General features: G+C 31.4%; 3 protein-coding genes across 4 annotated transcripts; 1 reads left to right on the forward strand and 2 right to left on the reverse strand.

Annotated features, from left to right (window-relative positions):
* Positions 1-4,115: 4,115 nt before the first annotated feature.
* On the reverse strand, positions 4,116-10,277 carry Dsor1 (mitogen-activated protein kinase kinase 1). Its single transcript, XM_017910043.1, is given in 9 exon segments — positions 4,116-4,299; positions 4,375-4,397; positions 4,400-4,540; positions 4,715-4,925; positions 5,027-5,203; positions 9,322-9,433; positions 9,521-9,633; positions 9,713-9,938; positions 10,028-10,277. Coding segments are annotated over 9 exon segments (1,242 nt in total). The 5' UTR covers positions 10,150-10,277; the 3' UTR covers positions 4,116-4,182.
* Positions 10,278-11,022: 745 nt separating this feature from the next.
* Positions 11,023-12,221, forward strand: RpL17 (ribosomal protein L17). 2 transcript variants are annotated; one of them, XM_017910045.1, is made up of 5 exons: positions 11,023-11,045; positions 11,298-11,384; positions 11,484-11,643; positions 11,750-11,920; positions 12,007-12,221. In XM_017910045.1, the coding sequence occupies exons 2-5, from the start codon at positions 11,304-11,306 to the stop codon at positions 12,150-12,152; spliced, it is 558 nt and encodes a 185-aa protein (XP_017765534.1). In that variant the 5' UTR covers positions 11,023-11,045; positions 11,298-11,303; the 3' UTR covers positions 12,153-12,221. The 2 variants fall into 2 exon arrangements, with proteins under 2 accessions (XP_017765534.1, XP_017765533.1); XM_017910044.1 differs by lacking the exon at positions 11,023-11,045 and having other exon boundaries at positions 11,088-11,384.
* Positions 12,222-12,664: 443 nt separating this feature from the next.
* LOC108554694 (synaptic vesicle glycoprotein 2B) lies at positions 12,665-16,523 on the reverse strand. The gene is made up of 9 exons (XM_017910042.1): positions 16,450-16,523; positions 16,050-16,109; positions 15,876-15,959; positions 15,393-15,717; positions 15,123-15,244; positions 14,605-14,843; positions 14,005-14,446; positions 13,496-13,783; positions 12,665-13,355 (listed from the first exon to the last, which is right to left on the reverse strand). Exons 1-9 carry the CDS (start codon positions 16,484-16,486, stop codon positions 13,300-13,302), a joined length of 1,653 nt encoding a protein of 550 aa, XP_017765531.1. The 5' UTR covers positions 16,487-16,523; the 3' UTR covers positions 12,665-13,299.
* Positions 16,524-16,629: the final 106 nt, after the last annotated feature.

Below are 16,629 nucleotides of genomic sequence, written 5' to 3' on the forward strand. Positions count from 1 at the left end.
CAAGTGCTTCTTCGAGTTTAAGCATACTATATATAGATTCACCAGTAACTCTACCAATGATTGTATGTTTATTCTGCAAATCTGTTGCAGAACTAAGAAGAAACAAGTATTGGGAACCATTGTCATCTTTCCAGCATTAGTCCCAGCAATTAAATCACGTCGACAAAAACGCAAACTTGTATAAAATTCGTCCTAAAACACATGTATCCAATAATTATTTTTTAATAAAAAAGAAATTAGTTTTATTTTTTAATATAGTCTCACTTTAAATTTCCCTGTTACAGTTCTCTATATATGCTCTTACCACCTCCTCCTGTACTTGTAGGATCATCAGCATGTGCTATGAATCCTTTGATAATTCTGTGAATTATAGCGACATGGTAATAACCTTCCACACATAATTGTATGAAATTTCTATATGCCTTTGCAGTTTCTTCTGCTCACAATTCTAACTCAATATCACCAACAGTCGTTTTCATTGTATCCTAGGTATGACAAATATATTAGCTTTATTAATTTAAAATACTGTCAAAATCAAATTTATCAAAATTTTTTATTTATCAATGCAATTTAAACTAGAAATTGTTTAATATCTTAATATAGAAATTTGGAAAGTAAATATTGTATATACGTTATATTTCTAAAAACAGATGTACAATCCATTGAAATATTATTAACTAATACTTACTTTAACCATAGTGGGTGGTCCTTGTATATAAATATTACTTATGTTTGTAAGTATCCTGTAATAGAACAAATCATTTCTCAATAATATTTTATATTAAATCTATAGTCATTTATAAATCAGTCAACCAAATGGTTCTTTTCTCGAATAATCATCAGCAGGTAAGACGCACCTTTAACTCCTTTTGACATTGACTTAATAAAGTCCACGATGTGCTACAGCACCATGATTGTTGCTGATTTTATATTTTCCAAGTTCCCATAGATATTTCTACACATTTTTGCCTTAATGCAACATTTATACAGTATATTTAATTTATCTTTATCTTTAATAACTATTACCAATTGTTCATTCTCCATCTCTGCAATGATCCTCATATTTCCATGTCGATGGCACACATTTTTCTCTGTCGATACATATGCTGCTTCTTTTTTGCTTCTTGATTCCGCATAACATGCGTTTCCTCTTGTCACTTCTTTTATACGAATTTAACACATTAGCAATGATCATTGACTTTGACCACTCATATTAATATTTATTTAGATTAGGAATGCAACATACCTTTCAATCTCACTTTGTTCTCCATATCTTTTTGTTATAAGAAGCCATTACCTAAATTAATTCTATTCCCTTATACTTGCAAGTAAAGGTTATGTTAATATAAATACTTACATGTTTTTCGTAATGCAGGCACAACTGAATGGACACAACAATGCTTCCGGCGTCTGTTTGCAATTTTTTCTCATTTCCTATGCATTTTCCTGTTCACTTGAAGAAAAATTAACAAATCACGCAATTTCTGTGATTAACTCATGAAATTTTATACTTGCGTTGTGAAGGCGTACCTTTGCATATTTGTTAAATTACTTAAAAAGTATGACCTTGAAAAAAAAGTTACTATCGTGACATTTATACTACAGAAATAATCAACTTTAATAATGGAAATAAACAAAATATTCGAGGTGATTAAGTTATTTTCAGCCTGTATATATATATTTTATTTTCTTATATTCGAATTTCAACACATAAAAGGTATGCTTCAATATAGGATAAATTTATTCTTTGAATAATTACAACATTTAGACAGTGAATCGATACAGCGGCAATTATTATGCACAAATCTGCAACAAGGAATATCCATATATTTTTAATATGTGGCAGAAGTAATTATTTCTTTGACAATTGAGATTCACTATTCAGTGAATACAATCTTTTAACCATATGCTATTATATCTTACATCATTTCTTTAACAGGATTTATCCGAAAATGTTATTTTTTGCTTACAATATATTATGAAAACCATACTATAGTAAACAGTATTACGCACATCGTTATAGGACATATAAACATAATACGAAAGATCAGTTCTTGGGCGTCTTACGCTTATGCACAGAAGTGAATATTCCCACTGTGCTTGCAATCATCACAATATGCTCGTAGTACACTCCGATATTTTTTTAAGCCAAATCGGAAAAAGGCTAACATCTACATTTGCGATCGCGTATATAAAAACGTAATAGTTAAGCAAACGTGAATAACTAGGGGAAAGATACATTAAAACTATAACTTCCATACATACACACATAACGAATTCTTCTGGTTATTCTCAATTTATAATTTCATCGTGACACTTATAATGAAAAAAAGTTGAAACGCGTAACAATACATTCGATAGAACACGAATGCATATGCTATTATTATACTATGTACATATAGACATTTTTTATCGGCACATTACAATGGTTAGCGGCTATGACTACTGGATTATACAATATTAAACATCTGCCTATTATTATGAACGAAACATTATTCGACTGAGAGAAACAACTAATGGATTGCAACAATAGAAAGATCATTGATTTCTACATTTTTAATATTTTGATTGAACATTTTCTTTGTATAAAGGTCCAAGAAATTGCAATCTTTAGACTGTTTCCCTTAATCATAGATACAATAAAAATTATTAACATCTTCTAATTACACTTGATTATTGAAATAGGTGTAAATACGAAGGTAGCGAGAGGAGTGGCTAAATCTTTCAAACACAGTTTGCAAAATTGCACAAGAAAGACATGATTCACAGCTATATAGTACATACAATCGTGTAAATTCATTATTGTGTGAACACATGGACGCGCATCAAAATTATGTTGTCAATTGCACCTATGAAGTGTAACGTTTCGAATCGTGATATACGATACTATGCGGTAAATGAATGCATTTTTAGATATATTAGTTTAATATACACCGTTAAAAAAAGAAAAAAGCATAAAATATTTCGAAAGGTATTTGTTTTACAATATCTCTTTGTATAATGTGAAAGTTTCAAATTAGCTGATGTTGAATAAAATAGTATTTCATAATTATTCTTAGATTATATAAATTACAACATGTACAAGTTATTTGTAATCATATTACACAATGACTATACTAAGCATTATTTTTAATAATACAATTTTTATGTAACAATATTATAAATACTACTTTATTATTATTATACGAGATGCATATTTCTTCAAAACAATATAAATACAAACTTTAATATTAATTATTTGAAATACTATTTCATTTAACTGCAATCTTAAATTGCATTTGATCGCGGCCTGATATTTTATAAAAAATATCATGCTATTCTCAAAGTGACGAAAACAAGTCTTTTTTTAAATGGTATGAATAGTGCTCTACGAACGTCAGGTACGAATGTTATACTAGTAACTTTTTCTGTAGTTAACACTTCTTTTTTTAAATTATCTTCATAAATCCGATGCCCATTTATGTATCCTATTATCATCATAGGGAATACAATTTGCCCATGAGTGTACAATAACGTTAAACTTATAAGGATAATCGTTTATCTTACATACTTTCAACAGAAGCATAAAATACAGAAATATGTATGAAATAGAATAAAATTTAAGCACAGTGACGTATTTTATGTAAATATGTCAATATAGATTTCTGTACTTCACATTATCGTATATACATTAAAAGTGATCATATATTCAATCACGTCCATTAAATCTGACATGATTATTATCGCGACTTTGAAATCAGACTATAACGTATTGTTAAAAGTAATTAATTAAACACAAAATCTTATGTAAAATATATCAACTAAGAGCTTAATCTTTAAATAACTAAACACAGTTATTTAAAAAGGAATCTGTGATACGTATATCGAAACTTATATTAATACTCTTAACATTCTATTCAGTAAATGCTATCGCTCAAACGTTAATAAATGATTGAGCAATGTTATATAAAATGTAGTGTACATATATATAAAGACAAAAAAAATATGACAGATTTTAATAAATAAATCTGTTTTCAAAATCGCGAAAGATCGGTGTTTTACGAATTATTACAATGTTAAGAAAAGCAGAAACGAAATTTATAAACGTCACTGTTTATATTAATCGAACAAAAAGAAAATAAAATTGACTTAAGAGTAATGAACGCGTATATAGGTAGTCAAGTATGTAAGAGTGACATTTATTCAGGATTGTACGTTCGCCAAACGCGTTGGAGTAGTCGGTTGTAGATCCATTGTGCGACATACCCATCCAGCGATATCTACATTCTCAGATTCAGCTTTCTTTATCCATTCGTGGTTCTAAAAATTAAATGAATTAATTTAAAACATATAGAAACAAATAATATTTAAATAATCGTGGAATAGAATTTATACCATTAAAGTCTTTAAATCTGCTCAAAAAAAGGATTTTTCTTTAAACAACGATCTACAAAATCTGTAAAAGCATCACTGAAAATACCAGTAGGCAATTTCGGTGGAGGTTCATTTACAATGTAATCTAATAATTCGAATATAGCCATCGGTCTTGGACTACCCGTATCTATATGAAAATAATTTATTATTATTTGTAGAAATATTAGAAAAATATATTTTTTATACAAATTTTGCAAAAATAATTTTTTTTATAAATATAATCTAAATATAAATATTATATACAAATATTTTTATATTTTCAATATTTAATATAAATTTATGTATCAAAAAAGTAACTAACTATGTCCAGGTGATTGAGTTGGAGTCGAAGCATTATTTGTAGCAGCACTCTCTGCAGGTGGTTGACCTGGTGGTGTACTAAATATTGCAGCTAAGGTTTTTTCATCTGGAGGTGGAATTGGGTACATCCCAATTGCCATTTCCACAAGTGACAATCCCAGGGACCAAATATCGCTTTGCACAGAATAATGTGTACCTTGAAGTCTTTCTGGCTAAAAATAGAGAAGTTCATATAAAATATTTTGATGTCTTTTACGTATATTAAAATTATAAATAATAATACAATTATATATATTATTCTATAATTGCCTACCGACATATAACTCCTCGTTCCAACAAATGAATTAGCCATGGAATCAATTAACTGTCCGGAAACACCAAAATCGCAAATTTTAATTTCTCCAGCACTATTTACCAAGATGTTACTTGGCTTTACGTCCCGATGCATAATCGCATGTTTGTCTCGCAAATAGCTCAAACCTTTCAAAACCTATAATAAAAAAAAAACATTGTTTAACAAATTCGTCTACAAAATACAATTAAGTAGAGATATATACTTATTTATATAAATTACGAAATTTTTCTCATAAACTCAGCAAATCGAACAAGGCGGCTATGAAAATTAGCGCCTCTGAAAAAAGTTGAATTTCTGAAAAAACAGATCTTCAGATATGTTTTATAATTGTCTTGATATTTTTGTTACTTTTGCATTAATCTATATATTTCAAAATGCTCGAAAGAGCAACTAAAATACTACAAAGAACACGTTCTTCACAAGTTGTGAAGAAAAAGCTCACTGGCGACGAATTAAAAGATCTTCAACAGGAATTGAAAACTAAGGATCATATGATTCCTTTGGAAGAATTGTGCGAGAAACTCAATACCGACGTAATTAATGGTTTAACCGAAGAAGAGGCAGCAGAAGTTCTCTTTAAAGTGGGACCAAACGCTTTGACACCACCAAAAATAACACCAGAATATATCAAATTTATAAAGTGTATGTTTCACGGATTCGCTGGTTTATTGTGGGCCTGTTCAATACTATGCTATATTTTATATGGTGTTAGCATGGCGACGCAAGGTTCAGGTGATGGCATAGAATGGTTGGGAGTTATTATTACCGCAATTTGCATATTTTCTGGTGTTTTCGCGTATATACAAGAAAGTAAGAATACAAAGGTAAACAGATCGCTATCATACTTTTGTTACATGAATGTTGTAGGAAAAGAATAAGTATAGCCCTGAAAGAATGTCACGAGTGTTTGGGCTTAGAACGAAAGTGACCGCGTGCAAGAGGATCGAATGTAAGGGATGTTTATGACAGAGCCGAATGCAAGTGAAGAGTGAAAGCCTAGGAATGCGTCTGAGTGTTTAGGATATGTGACCCAACGATGGAGGAAGAGAACATGAGTATGAAAAAAGACAGAGTGCAAGGTTTAAATAAATATGCAAGGACGCGGAAGAGTCAGTGTGTGTTTTAGAATTAGTCATAGAGTTTTTGAGAGATAGCGAGTGAGAGTCAGCCGAGAGTTATAAATCATTTTTATATTTACATTACTGCTTATTCTGTTGCCTACCCAACATTCCTACAATATTATTTTAAAATAATTCTTTTTCTTTTATTGAAAATGAAATTGTTAAAATTGTATAATAAACTTAATTTTTAGCCCATATCCCATAAGAAATTTTTACTTTAATTTTAATAGAAAAACTGATTTTATTTTAGGATCGCAGTATTATAATATTTTTTATAACAAACGAAGTGTTAATTCGATATATGTATTTCAATAAATATCATTTGAAATATCATAAATGTATTCCCGTTTCCTATAATATTTTACAGATTATGGAATCTTTCAAAAAAATGGTACCAACGTTTGCGACGGTAATACGTGAAGGTGTTAAAATACGTGTAGCAACAGAAGAATTAGTCCCAGGCGATTTAGTGGAAATTAAAACCGGTGATAAGATACCTGCCGACATCAGGATCATTCAGTGTCGCGGACTTAGGGTTGAAAATTCAAGTATCACCGGCGAAAGCGAACCAGTACCCCGAACAGACTATCCTAGTGACGAAAATCCTTTAGAATCTTCTAATGTTGCTTTCTTTTCTTCATTTGCCGTGGATGGAGGTGGTTTAGGAATAGTGATTGCTACGGGTGACCAGACAATGATCGGTCGCCTTGCTGGCCTCACATCTCAGCTTGAAAAAACCGAAACACCAATAGCCAAAGAGATCAGACACTTCGTTCAAATAATCGTTATTGTTGCCGTATTATGTGGAGTGTTATTTTTTGGACTATCGCTGGTACTCGATGCTAATGTACTAAGAGCGTTCACTTATTTACTTGGAATCATAATAGCAAATGTTCCTGCAGTTCTCTTGATAACTGTAACCACGAGTTTGACACTATCAGCCCAAAAAATGGCAAAGAAGAATTGCTTAGTAAAAAATTTAGAATCAGTGGAGACATTAGGATCGACATCGACTATCTGTTCAGATAAGACAGGAACTCTCACACAGAATAAAATGAGTGTGTCGAATTTATGGTTTGGCCACACGAGATACAATTTACCTCCTGGTCAGATATTAGGTGTTGAAAAAAATTTACTATTAGAAAAACCAGCTTTTCAAACGATGCTAAAGTGTGCCACCCTTTGCCTACGCGCAGAATTCACCACGGAATCTATTTTATTGAAGCCAATTGAAGAACGAGAGGTGATTGGTGATGCTTCTGAAACAGGTATCATTAGATTTTGTGAACACATCCATTCGACGGAGGCTTTCCGAAATATGTATCCCAAGATTGCAGAAATACCGTTCAGTTCTATAACCAAATATTATATGTCAATACACAAAGACGACGACGGATATATTATGATTTTGAAGGGTGCTCCAGAAGTGATCTTAGCGAAATGCACTCAGATACTAACTGCAGAAGGGAAGACGGTAGAAATGACACCATTAGATCACGAAATATGTCGACGAGCTTGTGCAGAGTTAGGCTACCTAGGAGAACGTGTGCTAGCCTACTGTGATATTCATTTACCTAGTACTACTTATGATCCAGATTTCAAATTTAACACTGATTCTCCAAATTCGTATAATTTTCCTATAGAAGGTTATAGATTCGTTGGTTTAATAAGTCTTCTAGATCCACCGAGACCAGCTGTACCTGATGCCGTGACAAAATGTCGCACGGCTGGCATTAAAGTGATCATGGTAACGGGTGATCATCCGGTAACTGCGATGGCTATAGCAAAAAAGGTTGGTATAATAAGTGAAGGACAAGAAACCACGTATGATCAGGCATTCTTACAAAACAAATCGCACTCTCAAATAACTGAAAGCGATACACGTGCGATTATTATTACCGGTTCTGAATTACGAAACATGAACGACACAGAATTAGATAATGTTATAAAGAAATACGAGGAAATTGTTTTTGCGAGAACTTCTCCGCAACAGAAGTTACTCATCGTGGAAAGTTGCCAGAGATTAGGCGAAATCGTTGCGGTGACTGGCGATGGTGTAAATGATTCACCAGCGTTGAGAAAAGCAGATATTGGAGTGGCCATGGGTATTACTGGTTCTGACGTAGCAAAGAATGCAGCTGATATGATTTTAATGGACGATAATTTTGCGTCAATCGTAACTGGAATCGAAGAAGGTAGACTAATATTTGACAATCTCAAGAAATCCATTGCTTACACTTTAACGTCTAGTGTGCCTGAAATGCTGCCAATGTTAAGCAGTATTTTATTTGCCATCCCTTTACCATTTATCATTGAGATGATTCTTTGTGTAGATATTGGAACAGATTTACTTCCGGCGATTGCACTAGCATACGAAAAAGCAGAATCTGATATTATGCACCGGGCACCGAGAAATCCAGAATACGATAAACTTGTAAATAAACGTTTAATATCTGTAGCCTATGGCCAGATTGGAATGACTCAGGCTTTAGCTGCATTTTATACATTTTTCCTCATTCTCATGTTCAATGGATTTCTACCCGATCGTTTGCTAGGGTTAAGATTAGACTGGGAGAATAAATCGATTAACGATTTGCAAGATTCTTATGGACAAACATGGACTTATGCTACTAGAATGAATTTACTAAATGAAGCTCGTACTGGATATTTTTTATCTATTGTTATAACTCAACTTATAGATTTAATAATGTGTAAAACGAGAGTGAATTCAATTCTACAACAAGGGATGGATAATTGGTTTTTAAATTTTTCCTTCATTTTTGAAATTATCTTAACTGGTATACTATTATATGTGCCAGGAACAGAGAAGATATTTAAAACCATGCCATTAAGTTCCTACTGGTACTGGCCAAGTTTACCACTTGGTGCATTTCTTTGGACATATGATGAACTAAGAAGATTATGCATTCGAAAATGTCCTGGTGGAATTATAGAACAGGAAACTTATTATTGAATATTTATCTGTATGTAAAATTCATAATTATGGTTTAATTGGTTTAGTTAATAATGCTATGTTATGTAATTATTGATTATAAAATGTCATGAATAGTTATAAGTAAAAATAGGGTAAAATAACAAAAATTATGGGTACAGAATTTTGTTAATACTTACTGCTAAAGTAATTGTGCTTAGTATAGGTTCTGGAATTCTACCAGCTTTCTTTAGTATTAAATCTAATGAACCACCATCCATATATTCCATACATATACTAATTTCTCCATCACTGTAACAAATAAAATATTGTATATTTAATGTAAACATATTAATCTCATAGACAATTATTGCATTACTATGAATAAAAATAATATACCTATAAAAAGCACCGTAAAATCCAACTATATGTGCAAAATTGCACTCATGAAGAACTTTTAGTTCTCTAATTATTTGTTTTTTAATGGCAGGTTTAACTTCTAAATGTATCAGCTGAAATGTCATCATTGTTAGCATTATATTATTTTAATAAATTGATTTTCAAGTTAATACAAATAAATATGAACTATACCTTTCTTGCCATTATAAGACCATATTTTTTATGCCTCACTTTCATAACAACACCACCATTGCCAGCACCAAGTTCACCAAGTTTCTCAAAATCTTCATCGCATAATTCTCCAACCTTTTCTTTTTGACCCAAAAAGCTTTCTAGCCTTTTCCTTTGTTCTTCATCCATTTCTAATTCCTCTAATCTCTCTTGAATGGCATCTATACTCATTTTTCCCATAACTCCGCTACAATTAAAATTAATCAAAATTAATATACGAGCACGAATAATTAAAATTTTCTTTATAAATGATAAAATAATAAGAAAATTAATTACTCTGGAATTACTGGTGGTTCAGAATAAATAGGTAATGGTGGTACCGGTGGTGATGGTGACACAGCTGGAACTGGTTCTATTGAACCGGGAGGTAGTGTCAAGTTTAACTTGTTTTTTGACATTTGGATAGTTAAGTTAAACAATCACCGTTAATACACAATTTTTGCACACAAATATTTCACTTATTAATAATGTTCATAAAAATTAGATGCACTTATTTAATCAATTATGAATTTATTTAGTTGAAAATATTTCTATACTTATATGCGTTTAAATCACAATACATGTACTATCATTAAAATTGTTCTCATTGTGAACTTCGTTCGAAAATTTAGGAAATGGTTTTAACACAAAATGTTGTTAAAGCTGAACTGTCAAGCTTCGAACTGTCAAATTCTTCGTTGGAATGTACTTTTTAGTAAATTACGAAAAAATGTATACTTTATTTTAAAGAATCATTAATTTAATAACAATGATCCCGAAATGGCATAAATATACATATTTTCTGCAAATATTGTGCAAATAAGAAGAGGTTATATGAATCTTCCCGGGACAACGCAAACATGTACAATATTTGTTTTAAATGTTCCTAGGAATAAATTTCCTAAAAATTTGTATAATTTTATGTATTATAATAATATTTGAATTATAGGCAATTACCAATTTTTTGTCTTTTATTATATTAACATAAACGATTAACTATTTTATTACGAATTAAAAATTACTTAAAACTTAATGGTTAATATTTAAAGTCAAAAATTAAATTATTAACATACAAAAAATAATTAAAGTCACTTAAAATCTTCAAAAATAGTTAGAAACATTTACAACTTTATATATTGGAATTATGATCTAACTTGTGTGTATCTAATTGTAAGTTATAACATTTTACTAAAATAAAACGAACGCTTATAGTTTTTTGTTCCAAATATTTTATGTTGGTAATTCGTATTTCACAGGAAGTCTCTTTCTAGTTACATACATGACGTTTTTTCCTTTAAAATCGTGCTATTAAGAGGTACGTATGACTTGTGTTATATCAATTTTTGAATCTGTTAACATCTTCGATTTTATGTTGATAATTTCCTTAAAAATGTACAATTTTTAAAGATATGATGCCATGCAGTCGTTTTGTTGTAATAATGTGAAGTAAATGTTGTGTAAACGATGATTATCGAATTTCAAAATATACATGACGGCAGATTGTGTCACGACACCTATATCACAAGAACCGATGTGAAAGATTGTCACCGAATTTCTATAATTCCAGAACGCAATGGGACGTTACTCTCACGAACCGGTAAATGGCACTAAATCGTGCAAAGCACGAGGCTCTAACCTACGAGTGCATTTCAAGGTAATTAAGAGAATAATTTTCTTATAGAAGGTCTAACCTCAAAATCATGAAGTTGTGTTTACAAAACGTAACAATATAATGATTCTTTTTCCATTACAGAATACACATGAAACAGCACGTGCTATCAAGAATATGCATCTGCGTAGGGCGCAGAAATACCTGAAAAATGTAATTGAACACAAAGAATGTGTACCATTCCGTAGATTTAACGGTGGTGTTGGAAGGTGTGCTCAGGCAAAACAATTCGGTACCACACAAGGTAAATTGGAGTAAATAATTTAATAATTTATTTTTTACATATATGTTATATACTTTTTGACATTTAAAAATAATTTTATTGTTATCAAACTATTTTTTAAATTCAGGTCGATGGCCGAAAAAATCAGCAGAATTTTTGTTACAATTGTTAAAAAATGCCGAAAGTAATGCTGATGTGGATGGATTAGATCTTGATCGTCTTGTAATTAATCATATTCAAGTAAATCATGCCCCTTGTATACGTAGAAGAACATACAGAGCACACGGTCGCATTAACCGTTAGTATTTATGTAGTATTCATTTTAAATATATGTCATTTACAAATTGAATCTATAAGTCGGTTAATTTTGATATATTTTTATAGCCTACATGAGTTCACCATGCCACATTGAGGTAATTTTGACAGAGGAAGAAGATACAGTAGAAAAAAGTCCAGAAGAAGAGCCATCAAAAAAGAAACTTAGTAAGAAGAAGCTTGCCAGGCAAAAGGAGAAAATGATGAGAGAATAATTTTAAATACTAGCTGAATATTGAATGTACTATGAAAAATGAAAATTACACTGTTCTCTAATTTTCTTACTTCATTTCTATCCTTTTTTATTTTATCCTTATTCACTTTTACCAACAAAAATGTGAAATATTTACAAATCAGGTAAGTTCTATATTCAGATTAATATTTAAGAAGATTCAAAAGATTAATTACAGAAGAATTAATAATGTATACCACAGGCAAAGTGTACAAATACAGTATTGAAAGGTTATACCAAAAATATGGATCATGAAGGAAACAATAAATATCCAAGATATACACATTTATACAACGATATAGGCAATAGAAATAAACTAAAATTAAATAAGATAAGAAAAGATAAAGTTTCATTTTATATTTATATGATGTGTTTACCTTATCTGTAGTTACAAAATATACTTAACAAGTTTATATAAAAATCTTAGGAATATTCTAAATTTTTACATTTCGAAAGAATAAAATTTAAAATAAGATTTTAACAGGATATTGGGTACTTTGTAAAATAACAAACTTGATTAAGTTTTTTTACTTTCTTTCATTGTTACATTGTTGTTTTGTTTTAAACATCTTGTAACTGCTAATCTTATAAATATGATGGCTGCGTTTAGAATATGAACCAATGACAAAAGGTACAAAAGTACATAGCAAAAATGTTACAAATACCGGGGAATGAATTGTCAGTGTAAATGCTGTATCTACATCTTGCGTTTAGTGCGAGTACACAAAATTCACACACGGTTTAAGGATCACGATATTCTATAGAATATCTAGTATTTGAACATATATGGAAATTATGTGACATCTTTGTGTTTTCTTATAAAGAAAATGCTGTGCGAATTCACATTCACATTTCATTTATTCTCGAAAATATTCTCTACTATCTACTACGAATTCTAATTGTTAATACTACTTTATTTATTGTCATTCGAGATTGATATGTAAAATGGGAATGTGGTACTCAATTGTTACGACATTCGTTGCTTATAATGAACTGTTTTATGCATTAAATGTGAACAAATGTATGAACGTACAATGTGTTATTTTGAGACGTAGTAAGTTTGTCAATTTTCCGGATGGGTGTATGACTGTACATCGATTTATTGGATTTGATGTAATTCTCCATTAGTGTCAAGAAAGTGGTTCCCGTGTTGTGTTTGGTAAAAATAAGCATAATAATCCTCCACCTGTAAAAGAAAATGTGAATTGTATTATTTAATAAAATCCAGTTCCATTATAAACTAATATTTTTTTTTCATTTTTTCTTATTGCCTATAATTTATTGCTTCTTAGTTCTCAAATATTTTATAGTTATCAAAAAATCTACCGATTAGAAGTGCAGCAACGATAAAAGTTGGTGCTGGACAATACATATCCAGAAGTTGAGCTATTACGATGTTTCCAATGATTCCACCGAGACGCGCAGCGACCATGGAAATAGCAATGCCTGTTGCACGAAGGGGTGTTGGAAAAACTTCGGTTATTAGACAGTCTAAGGCTGCATTTCCGCAGCTTATTACACCACTAAAGATAGCCGAAACAATGAGATTGTGGTGCTTATTGTATACGAAGTACAATCCGATCGAACAAAGTCCCGAAGAAAGTGTACTAAACACTGCAAATAAATATTTATTTAAATTAAACCTTTATTTATTTATTTTGTTTCTTCAGCAGAGAATTGTTAGAAATGATTCCTTTATTGTTGAATGTAAATTTATGTTAATCTATAAATATTTATTAAAATATAAAAAGCAGTATTTTTATAAAAGTACTTGAAAGTATATATAATCTTGGTATTTACTTAAATATCGAATTACAAAAATCATTGCTACATACCCAAAAAAAATTTACGACCAAGACGATCCATTCCTAATACAGCGACGATGTTAGCAGGTATAGCGGATGCTACGGTAATCAACGATTCCAAAAAAACGGAAGCGCCAATTTTATCCGAACAAAGGTTCTCAACATTTTGAGAACCCTTTTGAACCACGTACTCAGTCACCTGACATATCGAAGCGATTTCTCCGGGATGATCACGATGGAATTCGTCAAAACGATTAAACAATTCAGGGAACCACATCATGAGACCATAATAACCGATATGAAAAGTGAAATTGATGATGATCGAAATCATGGTAAAACGAAGTATCGGTGAGACGAAAAGTTGTTTACTATTGTCTACGATATCGGCGAGCATTGTTTTGCATTTGTTCTTTTCGATGCTATTCTTTGTTGGTTCCGGTACTTGGATATCATCCAGAATTAATTCTTTTACCTAAAACAGAATTATTAAAGGTTACAATTTATTAAGTAATTAAAATATTAATTTTTCACTTTTGTTTTTAAATCTCTACTATAAAGTAAAAATAAATTCATCCGAAATAATAAATTTTGTTTAGTAGCAATCAATTATCGTAAGAAACACATATTTACCGTGTAACTATCACGCGGTTTGCCAGTATTAATGGCATAAATCCCACGGAAGATATCGAGCGCTTCTTCACATCTTCCGCAGGACAAGAGGTATTTGGGGGATTCAGGGAGCAGCAGGAGCAGCCCCGCGACGATAAACGAAGGAGCAGCGCAGAGCAGCAGGAAGATTCGCCAAGAATTATACGTGAACGTTGAACTTACAATACCGATGTCATTAGGGATGATCGACCATGCCAAACCTAAAAATAAAATAAAGAAACACTCACGCGTGTTAAAAATATACCAAAAGTATATTTTTCCGAATTAGAATAGCAATATTCTTCTCATCAAATCAATTGCTTAATTCCCTTTTTATCAATATTATATTGGGCAATAGATATTAGCATAATAATTCAAGTGTTTTGAACAAATAATTACAAACGATTGTGATATTTTTTGTAACGCAGAAAATAATTTTTAATAAAAATATGCGAGAAGTATCGTAATATCGATATATATAAAATAGTGTGTAAATTTACCAGCAACAAAGAGGTTTCCAAGCGTCCAGAAAGCAGCCATGAAGGACAGCATCGAGCCTCGCTTCGCCTTCGGTTGAAATTCAGCGAAGTAAGACCAGATGACTGGTCCGCTACCTCCAAGACTAAAATTAAATTAAACTTAAATTAAACTAAAATTAATATCCCTTTAAATTCTTCGTTAAATTCAGATAGTAAACTTAAATTTTAGTAATTTACAAGTGATATTAAATCCATTATAACAACAGCATTTTTCTCCTTTTATTCACTTACGCGGCGCCATTGAGAAAACGAAAGAACATGAAGAGTTCATAGGACTGGCTAAAGCTGGAGGCGACAATGCAAAGGGCATTTGTGAAGGAGATGGCGATGAGAACCTTTCGACGACCTAGAGCGTCCGCAACGGAGCCCCAGGCGTACGCGCCAGCCATCATGCCAATGAAGATGATCGAGTTGAGCCATCCCTTGGTTTGGGTATTGAGGTTCAGGTCACATTGTGCACTAGGTAGGATGAAGGACATGGAGATTACGTCCATCTCCTCGCTAGTGCTGACGAAACCGCATACCGTGAGGAGGAAGTAATGAAATTTGCCATAGTCTGAAAGAACGAAAGATATTTACAAAGAATGATATAAGATCGTAAGAATAGGATTATAGAAAAATTAGCGGAGCCAAAGAAAGAGAAAAGGTATCTTTAAATATTGACATTTTACTATTTATATCTGCGAAACGATAGAACAGAATTAATTTAATTACCGGTAAGTTCAATAGCCTTCTCAAAATCTGCTTTAACGAAGGATCCTTTCTCTGGATCTAGGGTCTTGCCCTTTGTTCCAATACCTGTTGCAGAAAATTACGATGCACATGGAAAATTTGTAAGAGTTTAATATTCATCGAGTGATACGATTTGCTTATGAAATTTGTACTTACGGGCAAGTTCGAGATCCTTAGAGCCACAGCCGTTTAGCCGCTCGTCTTTTACATCACACTCTGAAATGCATATAAAAATACTTTTATACTTTACTTTATAATAATTGAAATTAAATAACGATTTATAATAATTAACGATATATTTCGCAAATTCAGTTGTTATATCTAAAATAACAGTTTTATTTATACAAAATTTTACTTCATTATGTTACCACATTCCTAACATAAGTAAAAGTACTGGTACAGAAGTGGTCTGTTCTCTTCGTTATGTAAGAAATTCTCCTATGTTGTCTAAATGTAAGATAATTTAATTACTTTGAAAAATTACTTTTAAAAACTTTTAAAAAAACATCTCAAGAGAAATATCTTTATATTGAAAATGATTTCCAAAGATACGTACTATGATTATGCTTTGAATCAAGTTCACTTTCTACCATTCTACGATGTCGGCGCAGTTGGGTGAATCTGGCTTGGTAATAGAGTTAGATGAGAAATCTTCGTGCTCGACGATGGGCTTCGATCGATATTAGATTGATCTTGTTCTTGCGGATTGCTGGATCTCGGCGAAGTCTTCCTGCTG

The sequence above is a fragment of the Eufriesea mexicana genome, unplaced genomic scaffold (genome assembly GCF_001483705.2).
Source record: "Eufriesea mexicana isolate 0111107269 unplaced genomic scaffold, ASM148370v2 scaffold65900, whole genome shotgun sequence".
NCBI lineage: Eukaryota > Metazoa > Arthropoda > Insecta > Hymenoptera > Apidae > Eufriesea > Eufriesea mexicana.